The 17,376-nt window shown below is 35.0% G+C and overlaps 1 protein-coding gene across 1 annotated transcript in view; it reads left to right on the top strand.

Moving 5' to 3' along the window:
- The first annotated feature begins 532 nt into the window (after window positions 1–532).
- Window positions 533–17,376, top strand: part of LOC123659407 — a 50,058-nt gene continuing 33,214 nt past the window's right edge. Inside the window, exons 1-3 of the mRNA XM_045594623.1 lie at window positions 533–589; window positions 3,392–3,905; window positions 12,770–12,826. Of these exons, the coding sequence (XP_045450579.1) occupies window positions 533–589; window positions 3,392–3,905; window positions 12,770–12,826 (628 nt within the window). The remainder of the gene's footprint in view (window positions 590–3,391; window positions 3,906–12,769; window positions 12,827–17,376) is intronic.

Raw genomic sequence — 17,376 nt, 5'->3', positions numbered from 1 at the left:
GTTGTGCTATATCTACTGATAAGAACCCGAATATCTTCGTGACTCCATTCTTTTTTGAGTTCTATTACAATAGGTGGGGTCTTATGTATATTCTTACGGGCAGTAGTAGCATCTTGAAGTCGTTTGTTTGGGTTATCTGCCGATGAGTTATTGGTTTCCAAAGGGGTGAACCGATTTGTGGTGTTTGTTGGGACCGATGCATTTGCTTCCGCCGGACGTGCAGGTCTCTTTGGTATTTCTCAATGCGAGGTGTCACTGGGAAAATCGTTAGGTCGTTTCCCAAGTGAATTCGATCTTTGCAGAAAACGCTCCATGATAACAATAACCTAATCAAAAGTATCGATATCGAGGAGCGTGTTTCCCATCACTAAATTTTTGTCATGTCATTTTTGTTTTTCACTAAATTGTTTTTGTGAAAAATAAAACACAAGTTCTTTAAATTCGAATTGCCTATTTCTAAATGACAATTAACATATTTTTGTAATTTTTGTCATAACCGTTATTTTATTCGCATAATTTTATATTTCGCAAAATGCGTGTTTTTGCGAACATGATGGATGTCGATAGGCTTACTGTACAACACCTATTAGTAAGCCTAACAACTTTCCCATGCGGTTTTCTCTCCACGATTCCCAAACCCGTAGTCAGTCAGTCAGTCAGTCAGTTCAGCCTATTGCAGTCCACTGCTGAACTATGTGCCTTCCCAAGTTCGCCGTAAACCCGTACTAATCTTGTCTATATATAAAAATGAATGTTTGTCTGTTTATCCTTTACAGAATCGTAAACTATGTATTTTATTATGTCATGATCTTCAGCAAAGTGTTGTGCATGAGCCCACACAGGTTTCTGAGTTGGTACGACCAAAAAAAAAGAGTAGCAACGCGCAGGGTACATCTAGTTCAAAATAAAAACTAACCTATTTTCTAGTCTAAATTTCCAGTTATCTATGTATCAACTCTGGTTGTTATTAACTTAGTTACTTTCGGCAGAAAGAGTACGTAACGAATTTTCATCCTTACATACAACTATTAATAGATTCAGCTAATATTTTTTTTAAAGAAACACACATTTCTTGATTTTTAATCAATCAAATAAACATTTTTCTTTTTAGTTTGTTCTTTAACTTTTTTAACATACATGTTTAACCAGAACTGCAAAATAATAATTATTACTTATTATTAATTAACGAAATATTTGAGATATGTGTGAACCTTCATTATACGTATGTCTTCGAAAAACACTTTAAATTAATTGAGAAAGTCAAACTAGTAATTAAAATAGGTTTAGCTATTTTGCAGTATATCAGTTTAAAAAAAATCATACAAATATTAGTATTGATATAGAAAATTCCTCGCGTTGTATTACATTTTTTTTAAATTAATTTTATGATTTTTTTAATTAATTAATATTCTTTTATGAGGTTTCGTTTTGCTGTTTTCATTTGCATTTTGTTATAAATATACAATAAAAACGCTTTATAGATATTCATGCATGTGTGTGCGTGCGTGCGTGCGTGTGTGTGTGTGTGTGTGTGTGTGTGTGTGTGTGTGTGTGTGTGTGTGTGTGTGTGTGTGTGTGTGTGTGTGTGTTGAGTGTATTTTTATAGTTGTACGCCAGGTGCCATTCAAGAAAAAAATTGCGATATATATCGAGAAGGATGTCGCATATCCTATGTGATTGCGATAAGATATCGCTGTGTTGTTCAGCGGAAATTGATCTTGACATTTTCATGCAGTTTTTATATGATCTTAAATTTTACAAAATAAGTAATTTACATTCAATATTAAGACAACCGCTCTGGTATAGTCGTGAGTGTGCCGTGTCGGCGTCGCCTAAACACCGACGGTCGCGGGTTCGAGTCCCACTCGGATATTTGTGTTTATACAAATATCTATTACCGGTCTAGTTGTTTGTCCTCTACAATCTCCCCAGCGTGCCTCGGAGAGCACGTTAAGCTGTCGGTCCCGGTAGTTGTCATATATATATATATATATATATATATATATATATATATATATATATATATATATAATATCCTACATATTACAGGCTGGAGCGATTCAATTAAAATTTAATTATACACAAGTTTGACCCTTAAAACGGAGGTATGTACTATAAATGTCACGATATTGTCAAAAAAATGTACACATGATCTATAAAACAACATTCTCGCGGTAAGGTACATTCAATATCTATTTTACATTAACACAAAACAAAAAAAAACACTTCACACTCAACGGCCCCGGTAAGATTTTCTCCCATGTCGGGGGTTCAGAAACATACAAGGCATAAACTCAAACGCCCAGACCACGACAAACATCTATATGGCCAATACAAATGTCTGTCGTGAGCGGGGATCGAACCAGCTGTGAGCACTGCGCCGACGCGTCATCAACTTAAAATCTTTCATTAATAAGCCTCTGTTTTAAACTAAAAATAATGTCTAACTAAATTTATCAAACAAATTATGAACCCAAAAGATATCTAACACCAATTTGCAAAATATTTCGATTTATTTTGTCTCTTGAAACGACTCAAAATAGCGGGATACAACGGTTTGCGCGATGACTAATTGGAACATTAGCTCGTCTCAATAACTATAAATTAGATTTAAAGACAGACTAATAACAGCCAATGTATCTATTTCATAAATCTTAAAGAGCACACGATGCTTTAATTTCGCATTGTGAAGCAATATAGAAGTTTAATTTATTTCTATCATAAGATCACAATTTTTTATTTGATTGCCGATTTATAATGAAAATGAATTTTTAAACGTGTTCTGCAAATCTGTACATCAATATGCGTTGCTCGTAATAATTAATTACATAGATTATCAAAATTGATAGAGCTGTTAGTGCTAAATTTTTATTAAAATGTCTATTGCTATAATGTATCTACATCTGTATAGTAGCAGCAACCTTCAATTTTATTTTTATTCAACGGTTAAGGGCGGATGATTTCGGACAATATGATGTACAAAACTTAAATGTATTAAGCACTTCCTTACATGCCTATTATTATTCGGATTACTTAAACACTAGCTTCCATACATTCAATATGCTATAACAAGCAATCTGATAAGCCACTATTGTTCTTGTTATACAGTTGTAACAATGGCATTGTAGCATTCTTTTTGGAGCAGTACAACATATGACAAAGCAAGAGTTATGATGTTGGCCTATAATTGGAAAGTCGCCGCAACTTCTTTATCTGAATAGAATATCAATGTTCAGTTCAGTTCTGCGTATTATAAATAGACATTGTACGGAGGTGAAATTTAACGAAATGAAAATCTTAAATAATTTTTTAATATTTTTTTAACTACTGTATTATTTTGGTTAGTTTTTATCTCAAAAAGACAAGCTTTCAAAACCCCTTGCGAATGTAGGGAGAATACGGGGAAGCAGATAAAAATGACGTCAAACTCGTTTTAAAATTTAACCTCCGAACGATATACTTGATTGGTTTTCGCGCTGTCATTTTTATCTGTTATTCTCCTTTCTCCACAGACCCTCACGAGCTGGCGAGGCAGAACGTTATCACCAAGCAGATCTTAGAAGCTTTTATTCAGAAGAAGCTGGGACTAGCTAGCACTAATGTTAAAGCACCTTCAATCTTTGATATTCTACCAGTAAAAAAGATAGAAGACAGACCAATAAGACAGTCAAACAATCGTAACCTAAAAAAAATACCATCAGAAATAGTAGAGGATATACCTGAAGATGAAGAAATACCAGAAGAGTCAGAAATGTCAGATGATTCAGAGCTACCAGAAGATATGGCAGAAAATTCAGACGTTCCAGAGAATTTCGAATTGCCGGAAATATCCGTCCAAGATTATGGAGAGGACGACAACTTGCAAAGCGTCGAGAGTGAACAAGTAGACTCCGTTTACTCCGAAGGTAATCTATTATTTGAGCATGCTACTTATTCAAGTTGAAACCTTTTCCTTTCAATATTATTAGATCCTTAGTTATGACAAAGAAATTTGCTCAAATGGATCGTGGCTACTTTTTAAATAAACTTAAACACACATAATAAGGTGAACGATGAATTTTTGTTATGAAATAGTAAATTACGTATAAATTCAAACAATGCTTATGTATAAAAGCACATGTTTGGTGTGTTTATGAATATATTTATTAAGATTGTAAACAACACAAACCTCAAGTGTTACGCCAAATTAGTGTTCTAAAAACTAAGATAAATATTAATTACTGGCAAATATTTGTCTGATGGTGTCTAATATTACTCAAGTGCTAATCGAGAGTTGACCCATGGTGTTTATCTAATTGCGCATATGCACGCTTGTCATTTTAATAAATACTTACAAAGCGCGGATTCAGTTTGGTAACGTTGCAAAATACTAATTATAGTACAACGAATATTAAATGCGACGAAACCGAAAAACGAGGTTTTGATTGTAGTATTTCAAAATCAGAATATTAACTTATGTATTATTTATTTTCTATAAATAAATTACTATTATTCAATAATAAGTAGGTACTCTGTGGTACAACATAAGGTTCAATTTCCGACTTAAGTCTAAACCCGATTTATATTTATTAATATTTATAATTACTAAATACTTCTGTTACAAAAATATGTATATTAGTCTTAGGATGAACGACCGTGTATGTTAAAGATATTCATGTAGTTCATATAAACGGATAATTTTAAATATTAATAACCAACTACAAATTAAAATAAAAAAATTGTAGTGTATGCAATTTACTGGAAGAGACAAATTAAGCAGCTGACATTTCTCGCTTTTATAATCTGACGTTAACTTTACGCCTATTGAACCACCTTCGTAGTACAAATTACAAGATTCCATCTTCTACTTTATATTTTTCAAATGAAAGTTTTAATTATCTATTTCCTCGGTAATTCTGTTACGAAAACATATCAATCAATTTTACTTATATGTATTTATTATTAACTGTTAATTCTAGTATTATAAAGAGATAAAAAATAGTCAATAAAATTTGCTGTCTACTCTCTAGGAATCAAACGGTACAAAAACTAGGCTATAAAACATCCGGCTATAACTCATGTAGACATCAATAACAATAAATATCAAGGTAACATCGTGTGAAACATTATGAATTTGACGATATCACATAATGAATGCCCAAATACGTACATTATCTACATTTAACAGAAGAGTACCTGGGTGACCGAGCTTAGCTCGGTATTTTTTAGTCACTTCAGCCTATCGCAGTCCACTGCTGGACATAGGCCTCCCCAAGTTCGCGCCACACATCCCGGTCTTCCGCAATCCTCATCCAGCCTACACCGGCAATCTTACGTAGATCGTCGGTCCAACGGGCCGGAGGACGTCCCACACTGCGTTTGCCAAGACGCGGTCTCCACTCTAGGACCCGTCTACTCCAACGGCCATCGGTCCTGCGACACAGATGACCAGCCCACTGCCACTTCAACTTGCTAATTCTGTGGGCTATGTCGGTTACCTTCGTTCTCTCGCGGATAGTCTCATTTCTAATCCTGTCTTTGAGAGAGACCCCAAGCATAGCCCGTTCCATTGCACGTTGAGCGACTTTAAACTTGTGGACCAGTCCCTTGGTCAGTGTCCACGTCTCGGCTCCGTATGTTAACACAGGCAGGACGCATTGCTCGAAAACTTTTGTCTTCAAGCATTGCGGAATCTTCGAAGTGAAGACTCGACGGAGTCTGCCAAACGCCGCCCAGCCCAACCGAATCCTCCTATCGGCCTCCTTCTCGAAGTTGTTGCGGCCTAGTTGGATAGTATGGCCTAGGTAAATATAATCCTGAACAACCTCGAGAAGGGTACCATCGACCGATACCGGTATCGGTATGACTTGGTTGTTAAACATAACTTTCGTCTTATCCAAGTTCATACAGAGACCGAACCGTCGGGAGGACTCGTTTAGGCCGGCCAGCATTTGGCCTAACTCATCCAGCGTCTCCGCAAAGATGACAATATCGTCGGCGAAACGAAGGTGAGAGATGAATTCACCGTTGACGTTGATGCCCCGTTCCCCCCAATCCAAGGTCTTAAAAACATCCTCTAGCGCAGTGGTAAACAGTTTCGGTTATATTACATCCCCCTGTCTTACCCCGCGCCGGAGGGAAATAGGTCTTGTTCTTTGGTCATTGACATGAACGGTCATCGTCGCCGCGTCGTACATAGATTTTAGTACCTCGATATATCGCCAGTCGATATGACATCTCCGCAGAGAGTCCAGGACAGCCCAGGTCTCGACGGAGTCGAAGGCTTTCTCGTAGTCCACAAATGCCATACACAGCGGTTGATTATATTCTTCCGTCTTTTGGATAATCTGCCGAACAGTATGGATGTGGTCCACGGTGCTGTAGCCATTTCGAAACCCAGCCTGCTCTGGTGGTTGGAATTCGTCGAGTCTTCTGGCGAGACGATTCGTAACAACCCTCGAAAACAGCTTATAGACGTGGCTCAGAAGTGAGATCGGTCTGTAATTTTTTAACAGAGACTTATCGCCTCTCTTAAAGAACAGCACCACCACACTCCTGGACCACGCCTCCGGCGTGGTACCTCGGTGGATGACGGCGTTAAATAGTCTTGCCAAGGCTTTCAGGACAGGTCGCCCTGCGGCTTTAAGGAGTTCAGTGGTAACTCCGTCATCCCCCGGGGCCCTCCCGTTTTTAAGCTGCCCGAGCGCTGCACCAATCTCATCCTCTTCGAAGTCCGGGATACACTCCGAATAATGGCGCAACAATGGTGCCCGTGGATCTTCGGTGTCCCAAGTCGCAGGCTTGCGTGCGCTCGACGAGTACAGCTGTCCATAAAAATTCTTAACCTCTTCTCGGACCTGAGGGCGAGAGCAGACGGTTCTGCCATCTGCTGTTTTAAGCTTCGCAAGAAGGCTTCTCCCCAATGGTCTTTGGAAAACTTTGGACCCCCTATTCTGCTCAATCAGAGTAGCAACCTCTCTCGTATTTGAGCAGCGGAGGTCTCGGCGAATAATTTTCCGTACCCTCTTGGAAAGAGCCCTCTGTTCTGGCGAAGCAGCCGGCAACTCGCGCCTCTGCCGCATCAGATCCAAGGCTTCGGGAGAAAGTTTGGACTGCTTCGTTGGCTTTGTTGGTGGAAAGTGCCTGCGACCCAGTGTACACACCGTCTTCACCACGTTGTCGGTTATCTCGTCCACGTCGCTAGTAGTTTCCAGCGAATCGAATCGGTTTTGGAGTTCCAACTGAAACTGCTCGGAGCCACATAGTATTTGGGGCAGCGTAGGTCGGAGAGTAGATTTCATCAAGCGGGTCCGCTCCTTTCGGAGACATATATTCAGAGTGCCCCGTACTAGCCGGTGGTCGCTGCCGGTGTTAAACCTGTTAACCACTGAGACATCTCTGAATATATGCCGGTATTTTTTAGTAAGTCGTGTTTTTTGGAAATCATATTTAAATACGAATTACATATTTATAAAATATGAATAATATTTTTTTACCGACAATAATAAAAAATACAAATAAATATAAAAGATCAAAAATAAAAAAATAATTAAAAAATAATAATGACAAAATATGAATAATATTTTTCGATTTTACCGAGATGATAATAAAAAATAAGAACTTGCTATTTAAATAAAAAATAATGAGTGCAATTAGAAAAAAAAAGAAAAAATGATAACCGATCTGGAAATTTGAAGATTTGAACCGTGGTCTTTTCGGTTGATCGCGACTGGCCGATTTTCCACCTGAGCTATTACAACTTAATCCTCGTTCTCCTTAGTATCTATGGGACCGCTTTTCTTTCTCTTACGATGATGATTCTCCGTGCAGATCTCTTAAGCGTTCTCTTCTTCAGATGCCCACCCACCGTACCGATTTTATTCTTACTCCTTTACTGTACATTCCATTAGACTTTGGAATTTCCTACCATATGAAATTTGCGATTGCAAAACACTATCGCTATTTAAGAAAAGAGTGAGAAAATTCAACCTTAATCAATCCTAGTCTAAAATCAATTTAGTTTAGTGTACGGATTTGAATATATTATCGTATGTATTAGTTATGTATCGTATATGTGTATGCGTGTATGTATAAGTATAAGTATCGTATTATTTGTATCTACGTGTGTATACATTATTATGTATTTGTGCATTTATATATTGTATAATTATGTATTTATTATATATTATATTTTTATTCTCAATATGTTTAGATTGTACACGCTAATTTTGCGACTGTTTTATAAGTTTCCTGTGGTAGGACTACTGGAAGAGATTCCATCATGGGATAAGTAGTGCCTTTGTACCAGTATTGTTTATAAGAGCTATATCCTTTTGCTATCCTAGTGTAAATAAATTGTTAAATAAATAAAAAAGATATTGTAGCCATTTTTTACTGTCTAAAAACTGGGATAAAACGACATTTTTTAAAAATAAATCCTATCTAAATTTATTTATCTTCCCCGAAATCCCCTGCATACTAAATTATATATATATTCAAGAATTGCTCGTTTAATAGTATTAGATATAAATTTGTTATAGAAATCTAAATTAGATATTACCATAATATTTAATTTATTGCGAGATTACACGTGAACCGTATAATTGAAACGTAATTCTTATATTTTTAAACGTAATTCTTATAATTTACATAATTATTCGTCTAATTTAGTTTGAACCTTGACACTATGTCAAATTAGCTATAAATCAAGAATATTATTATGACATTAATTTATTTTTGACATATCTAAAATTATATTATTATTAAAGAACATGCGTACGTACTTAGCACATCCACGGACAAGGATCAGTAGCAAGAAATATTTACCTAAAACTTTTAATAAGTATTCTATACTATATTAAATAGGATTTTGTTCGTTTACGGTTTAAAATTTCGTGTATTGTGGTATATATATCATAGACGGGCTTTTTTTTTTCGAAGTGTAGAGTTCTGTTGGCCCTAGCGGCCTTTACAGCGTCACCGGTGAGAGGGGCCGGGTACTATAGACACCGGCCGCGAAGGAAGAAGGGGAGCCCTCTGGGAGGGCTCGGGGAAAAACGCACGCCCTAAGGGTGTCTCCTAGCGAGATCGCACCTCGGCTTAGAGCGTCGTCGGAGTGGAGGAGGCGCTATACGGAGCGCTGAGACGGCTTACAGACGGTCTGCTACGCGCCTAGGCGCGTGCGAGCCGTCAGAACGCAGGGACCTCGCCCTCGCCAGCGGAGGCGGTGTGTGTGTGTCCTTTGTGTAGTGGTGTATATGGTGTTAAGCGCCGTGATCCTATCGTCAGGGTCGGTTAAGACGTGCATGGGACGTCTTTGTATTGTCTGAAAGTTACCTTTACCTACGTATTTGCAAGCCTCTGCTACAAGAGAGTTTAGGTGACTGCGCGCCTTCTCAAAATACGCCGTAGCGAGTATTTTGAGGTGCTTAGCGATCGAATCAATCTTAAGGTCGCGATGTAAGTCGACGTTACGCACGTACCGCGGCGAGTACGTGGCAGTGCGCAGAAACTTGTTCTGTATGATTAGACGCAATAACGCTCATCCATAGGCTCCAGCCTATGGATGAGTGTCGGCTCCATAAGAGCGAAGACAAGGCACGTGTAGGTCATAAAAGGTCGTACGCAGGCCTTGTATAATGTCGTCTTATTTCTAAGAGACATTTTACTCCTCCCGCATAACAGCGTGAGCAATCGACCTAGTACGAACGCTACCTTGTTTCGGACCCGGTTAATGTGGACTGTGAACGAAAGTTTACTGTCGAGAATGACGCCTAGGTACTTTGTTTCCTTTAGTCAAGGAATCGGAGTGCCTCATAGGGTTATGGTCCCGGGTCGACCTTTTGTCCAGAAGACGCGCCTGGTGTATTTAACAAAGTGCACTGCTGCACTCTTTTCGGGATTTACTTCGATTCTCCATTTCCTAAACCACTCGCCGAGGGCGGTGGCCGCGCATTGGAGTCGAGAAGTTGCCGGTCGCGAAGATGGCCGTGTCATCGGCGAATATGGCCAGCTTGGTGGCTTTATTTTTAGGAATCGGGATGTCATTCGTGTACAACGAATTTAGAAGTGGTCAGAGCACCGAGCCCTGAGGAACTCCGGCGCGGATAGGACGGGGCGAAGACAGAGTGCCATCGACCCGATATCGAAAAGTGCGCTTTGACAAGAAGTCTCGTATGATGCGCACGAGATTATCGGGCAGTTCTAATGGATAGAGCCGTATATACGGCTTCTCACTTCTACGGCTTCTAATCATATATTATTATAATCATTTTGCACGGTGAAAAGCAATGATTGTTCTCTTGATAAAGCTCCAGTCAGGTGTAAGAGGAAACGTGGATACTGGGAGTGTGTTTTACACTTCTAGCGGTTTCTATCAGAACGTCGATGAAACTGGTATTGAAAGTGGGTTCGATGTCAGCCGTGTTAATTATTACTTATTAGTTATTGTTAAATAAGCTGAAAAATTATTATAACTGCGTGAATATTTTTTTTAATTAATAAATACGTATTTTTTTACCTTGCTCTATTTTTCTATAAGAATAATAATAATCAATTACATATAAAAACGATAATGAACCATTATATAAATATTTAAATAAATAACGAACAAATCTTGTATTTTGATAAATGTCACGGAATAATGGGTCACTAAAATAATCCAGAAACATACTTAATTCTACTCATGTATATTAAAATTTAATTCCTATTAAAAATTGCCGATTCCTATTTAAATATTACGAAACATTTCCTTTAATATCTATTCAGAATATTCAAAATACAATTAATTATCATTTCTCTGATAAGTATGGAAATATAAGATAAGGAATATTTTTTTTTACAAATACATAAAGATTAATTAAAATTATTCATTAATTATAAAACGGGATATTAACCGTGTTTTTTTATTTTCATTTTGCGGAGCTCGATATTTCGATATTAGCTACGAATGTCTTGTTCACGATACTGAGTCCGTAAAGAGAATATGGACAGTAAGTAGCTTTGAAATTGAAGACAAACAAAAATAAGCTAAAAGAAAAACAAAAAAAATCCAAAACAAGTAAAGATTGTTTTAATAGATAGTTCTATTGATGAAATTTAAAAAAAAGGAAATTTCGTGCTTGAAATGTGGAGCATCCCGACTGGGATAATACATCGATCAATAACATATATAGCAAAACAACGTTTATGGGGTCAGCTTGTATATATATATTAGTTTATATGTAGTAGATAGTATATACATTTATAAAGAAATCAAGTATTAAGTATCTAATAACGTTTTAGTTATTTGAAAACATTATAGAAAAGTCTAAACAACGATTTAAAATATTTGATCGTTGTTACTAATAAATGCCGCAAACGTCACGAAAAATCACACTTCATGGAATATCTCCTGATTTCCCGACGGGTAAAAAAATTCTCATAATGGCGACAGCTTTCAACAAACTCGACTTGTGCGGCTTGGAAGTGAAAAAATGTAAAAAAGGAGCATCGTTAGAGCTTTGACCCGTTTTCGAGCTGCCTCAGATATTCCGCTACAAAAATTTTCCTCAAAGATTTCTTTGAATTTATCCACCTAACAATATCACAGCTTAATTTTGTATGCGACGAAAACGTCATTGAAAAATTACGTTCAGAAATATTTGAGGCTAAATTTAATTATAATTTAATTAATCTTCTGATGACATTTCATAACGTGAAATAAGAATAAATTTTCGCTTCGAAGAAAAATTCGCTACAAGTAGAAAATAGCTTTAATAGTTTAAATAATAGCTTTAATAATAGTGTTTTTAATAAGCGTACATTTATAATACTTTCTTCTTTATTATTTTATTATTCCAGTGGAAACACATAACGAAAATAAAATTTAAAATTTCAGTCAAATTATAATTAGACTAATATTAAACACAATGATAATGAGAACTTTTTTCATCAAATATTTTCTTTAAAAAGATTGTCAAAGAAAAGGGATTTGTGTTTGTGATCGGTGTGTATGCATGTGTGTCCGTTTCTACGATCCCTTAAAATTACTAAACAGACAACGCCGACTACAGATCTCCCTGCATCCTACATTTCAGTTTATTTAACGCTTACATCCCGCTAACTAGCTTATATCCGCGGCTTCGCCCGCATTGATTTTTTTAATAAAAATATCGTATATTACTTCTAATACCTCTAAGAATATGTGTACAAAGTTTCATGATGATCGATTTAGTAGTTTTCGCGTGAAAGAGTAACAAACAAACTTACATTCACATTTATAATATTAGTAGAGATATAAAGACAGAAAAAAATAACAAAAAATATAGGAAAATTCCAAACAGCTGAAACTATAGTCAATTGGATTGGATATTGACGTGGCCGTCGATAATACAATGCATCGGTATTACAGTACTCAGGGTTGGGACTTCATTACTGGACTGCTAGATGACGTTCAAGTAGCTAGATTTTGAGATTTTTTGACAAACAATTTTTTTATTTTTCGTTAAATATATTTTTTGTTTCATAAAAAGTAACCTATGTTATTTCTAATACCTCCAAGAATATGTGTACAAAGTTTTATGAAGATCGGTTGAGTAGTTTTCGCGTGAAAGCGTAACAAAAAACTTACGTTCACATTTACAATATTGTAGGGAAGTAGGGATTTTAATTTTTTACAACTAAAAATTACATAAACTTTAGGTTTTATTGTCCGCAGTCAGTTCTTTTTTCTATTTTTATTGTGAATTTTTATTAATAATTTCTAACTATACCAGCCTTATTATTTAACATTTTTGTCTTGTTGTTTCAGGTAGGAGCAAAAAGTATACAAGTCAGTTAATTGAAGGCGAATCGGAACCTTATAATCGTAAGAAAATTATACTAAAACCTCCTTCGATTGGCAATCTGTACCATCATTTTATTTTTCATATTTTTATGTCAACACACTTTTTGATGCACTTTTCTTTTTTTCATCAACATCTTGTTCACCATCCTCGTTACTTCTTTTAAGTTTTCCTTCACCATTCGATTAAAACAAAAAAATTGAAAAAAAAAACATTAGGGAAGTTTTAAGATCTTCTTTTTAATTTGATTTCGTCTAAAGCATCTCCGATAGCTCACCTCAACTCGACAAATTAATGCGTACTCTAGTAATATTTTGGTCTAGTAGAAAACCTTAGACTGTATAGACCAATACTGTCTACAAAATAATAAATAAATATAGTTTGAGAGTACCTACGCATTACTGTGTCAAAATTAAGTGTAATAAACTGACACATCAGTCATAACTATATCACATTTGTTATATGTGACATTTTAACTTATAACCACAAAATACACAATAAATAGCAGAGCATTTAAGTGATTAGTTTATTTATAGAAGCATATTATGTTACACGCAATTTATTAATGTTAAAGTTGCAGCTACTGTTTTTTATACAAGTTTTTTTACCGTTTTTGTCAATTTGTTATATCTAATATATAAAATTCTCGTGTCGCAGTATTTGTAGTTAAACTCCTACGAAATGGCTAGAGCGATTCTCATGAAATTTTGTGTGCATATTGGGTAGGTCTGAGAATCGAACAACATCTATTTTTCATCCCCCTAAATGTTAAGGGTAGTCAACCCCTAATTTTTTTTTTAATTTTTAGATAAATTATTTATTCTTTATTTTATTATGATTTGGCGTTGAAAAATACATACAACCCTAAATTTTCACGCTTCTACCACCCTTCTACCCTATTTTTAAATAGCGTTTAGCGGCAAGACAATGTTGGCCGAGTCAGGTATTACTATATTAAAAAAATAAGTGCGTGGAGAAAAGCATAGTAAGTTTAATTATAATTATAGACAAAAGGAATGTATTTTAAAACACATGTTTAATAATAATATATTAATTTCCTACGTTTGAAATAATTGTGTTTGCTCGCAAACGAATACACCGAAACGCACCGTAGATCGACGAAAAAATAGTCAAGTAACTACGCGTTATCAAAGATTACTCACAAAGTAGTTATCAGATCTCGATAAAATTTAAATGTGACCACATGAAAAACATCAGATTTCGATTAAATTAAAAATTATCAAAATCAGTACACCCAGTAAAAAGTTATTGCGGATTTTCGAGAGTTTCCCTCGGTTTCTCTAGGATCCCATCATCAGATCCTAGTTTCCTAGTTAGTACCAAACTAGGGATATCTACTTTCCAACAAGAAAAGAATTATCGAAATCAGTACATCCAGTAGAAAGTTATGCGGTATAATACAACGTAGGTCGACGAAAAAAGCGTCAAGTAAAAACGCATTATTAGATATAACTCGAAAAGTAGTTGTTAGATCTCAACTAAATTTAAATGAGATCAAATGACATACACCACCTTTCGATTGAAAAAAAATTGTCGAATTCAGTCCACCCAGTCAAAAGTTCTGAAGTAACATACATTAAAAAAAATACAGTCGAATTGAGAACCTCCTCCTTTTTTGGAAGTCGGTAAATAAGTACATTTTTATGTAGATAAGTATAATCGTAGAAAAAAAATTTAGAATTATTATAACATGTATATCAATTTTTTTTAATATTATATATTAATATATTTATATTTAAATGAGGACATTTACTTATTGATCCATTTACACACTAAACCACATATTAAATTTATTTCCACAAAAAAAAATATAAATAAATTATTTGCGACTTTTACATCATATAATATGTTAAATACGTACAATATGGTACGAATAATTAATAAGATAAGCAAAAAATAATTTAATATTGATGAGTGACACATCCTGTTCTAAATGTTTTAAAAGCAATCTGATAAATACATCAAATATTAACAGACATAAATCTCGTCTAAAAATAATAATTAACGGCGCATCTTTATTATAATTAGCTAAGTTAATATGTAGATTGGAATCATATTTAATGAGATGTTTTGGATTTAATAAGTATTAATAGCTTTTATTGACAATCATATCCGCTTGTTCAGTGTCATGTCAAGTTAAATAGTTACACTTAAACTAAGAATCAAATATCACATGTTTCCATATAATTTTTGGTAAATTCATCTCCTGAATAATTTTAATTAATAAACTATTTAATAATATTGCATGTAGTAATGACTAACAAGTCAATATGTCTTGAATGTTAATTTAAAGCTATGTAGAATATTATTCTATTCATTATTGTGGTAAATATGTTTTGATCTTTCATGTAGATGGTCTTAATAGAAACGTCAAATTCATTAATATGCTTATCACTAATGGCCTAGAAAGATACATATATAAGAAATCAAACAATGCCGACACATTATATATTTATTTATTTATTAATTCCTTGTTGCATCCCAATAAAATACAATATTGTAATAGAAACAAAACAAGTAATTTAGGAATGAAACGCACAGAATTGCATTAAAACACGCTATTATAGTGAAGTGTCGCTGTGGCTATAGCAGTTAGAATATAGCCTCTCCCTCTCTTCCCGTGGGCGTCGTAAGAGGAGATTAAGGGACAACACAGTTCCACTACCTTGAAACTTAAAATGCCAACCGCGATGGCGGGATAACCATCCAATTGCGACTTTGAAATACACAGGCCGAAGACGGGCAGCAGCGTTTTCGACAAAGCCAGCCCTGCGGTCACCAACCCGCCTGCCCAGCGTGTTCACGCCATTTTTAGCACGAACTTATGGCGGCCTATGTCCAGCAGTGGACTGCGATAGGCTGAAATGATGATGATGATGATGATGATGACTTTAACAGCGTATATAATTAAGCTATAATTCATTTCCTGGAGATAAATAAAAAAAAATGAACTCACGCGTGATTTTCTTTTAAGTTCGTTGGAAATAAAATCGAAATATTCAACGGGTATTCTTTGAAGACAACGTCTGTAATTCAAAGTTCATTAAAGGTACTCTATAGAACATGGCGAAATTAACTAACCAGTTCTAGTTGGGTCGTCAGTGACATTTGCGCCGGACCATTTAACCCAAGGTTATAGATCCACGCATTTTGCATTTGATTGCACCATATCGGACTATTTCGTGAAGCTATAAGTATATAGATTAGCTATGGAAAGGTCATAACCTTTACTACTGTATTATAGTACACATTAACAAATTTTTAATAATAATAGCCGATTAAAAATATTAAGTTTTGTATCAAGTTGTGTTTTGTGTTGTATGTTAGCGAAATAGTTCAAATGATCTAAAATTGATTATATTTATTGTCAATAGTGGATAGCAACACTGAATAATATCTTAGTATGTAATAAGGTAATTCTAGTTCTTTTCGTATTTTATTTAAAAAAAAGTAACAGTATTGACTACAGGAAACACTTGTACTGTGCACTTTTTTTTCATCGATAAATGGATGAGGGTTGGATGGATGGACCTATGTTACCCTTGCATATCATGTATACAAATAAATGGAATTGGAATGTCTCTTTGTAATATTAAAAAACCCACTTTTACTAAAAGTGTTGATCTTGTACGGTACATATACCAATATAGGTAACAATTTTTTACAGTTTTTGTCTGTCTGTCTGTCTGTTTGTTCCGGCTAATCTCTGCAAGGACTGGACCGACATTGATGGGACTTTCACTGATAGATAGCTGATGTAATAAGGAGTAACTTAAGCTTTTATATTAGAAACTAGCCGACCCGTGCCCTTCGTTGGGCGTTAATTATTATTATATTAACCAAATAACATACTTTAAAGAACAAATTTTATAGCACTTAAATAAATAATATGTTGCTCCCGTGTACTTATTATTTTAAATTACAGAACCAAATAACATATTTTAAAGAACACATTTTATAGCACTTAAATAAATAATATGTTGCTCCAACGCCATTTATCAAAAATCGAGAAAACGTCGTCGATAGACTAAAATAAGACTAAACTAATAACGTCGAAAGACTAACAAATTGTTTTCTAATAGCGATAGATGGCTCTAGTTTATTTACCATTTTGATATTATATTTTAATCTTTTTCTTCTTTACTGATTTTTTTGTTCAATTACAATTTAATATACCCTATGTCACTCCTGAATAGTGTAGCTTTCTGTTAGTGAAAGAATTTTCATGATCGGATCAGTATTTGCGAAGATTACCCCCTACATACTCGTACAAACAAAGTTATAAACTTTATCTCTTTATAATATTAGTATAGATATATTTATTTTATAACTGCGGTATTTTGTTCTATTCCATTCTGTTCTAGTCTGTTCTATTCTGTTCTATTCTGTTCTATCCTGTTCTATCCTGTTCTATTCTGTTCTATTCTGTTCTGTTCTGTTCTGCTCTGTTCTATTCTGCTCTGTTCTATTCTGCTCTATTCTGTTCTGATCTATTCTGTTATATTCTGTTCTATTCTGTTCTATTCTATTCTATTCTGTTCTATTCTGTTCT

Source organism: Melitaea cinxia, chromosome 14, assembly GCF_905220565.1.
Source record: "Melitaea cinxia chromosome 14, ilMelCinx1.1, whole genome shotgun sequence".
NCBI lineage: Eukaryota > Metazoa > Arthropoda > Insecta > Lepidoptera > Nymphalidae > Melitaea > Melitaea cinxia.
The sequence above is the reverse complement of the archived record's forward strand: the minus strand, read 5'-3'. Positions and strand labels throughout refer to the sequence as shown.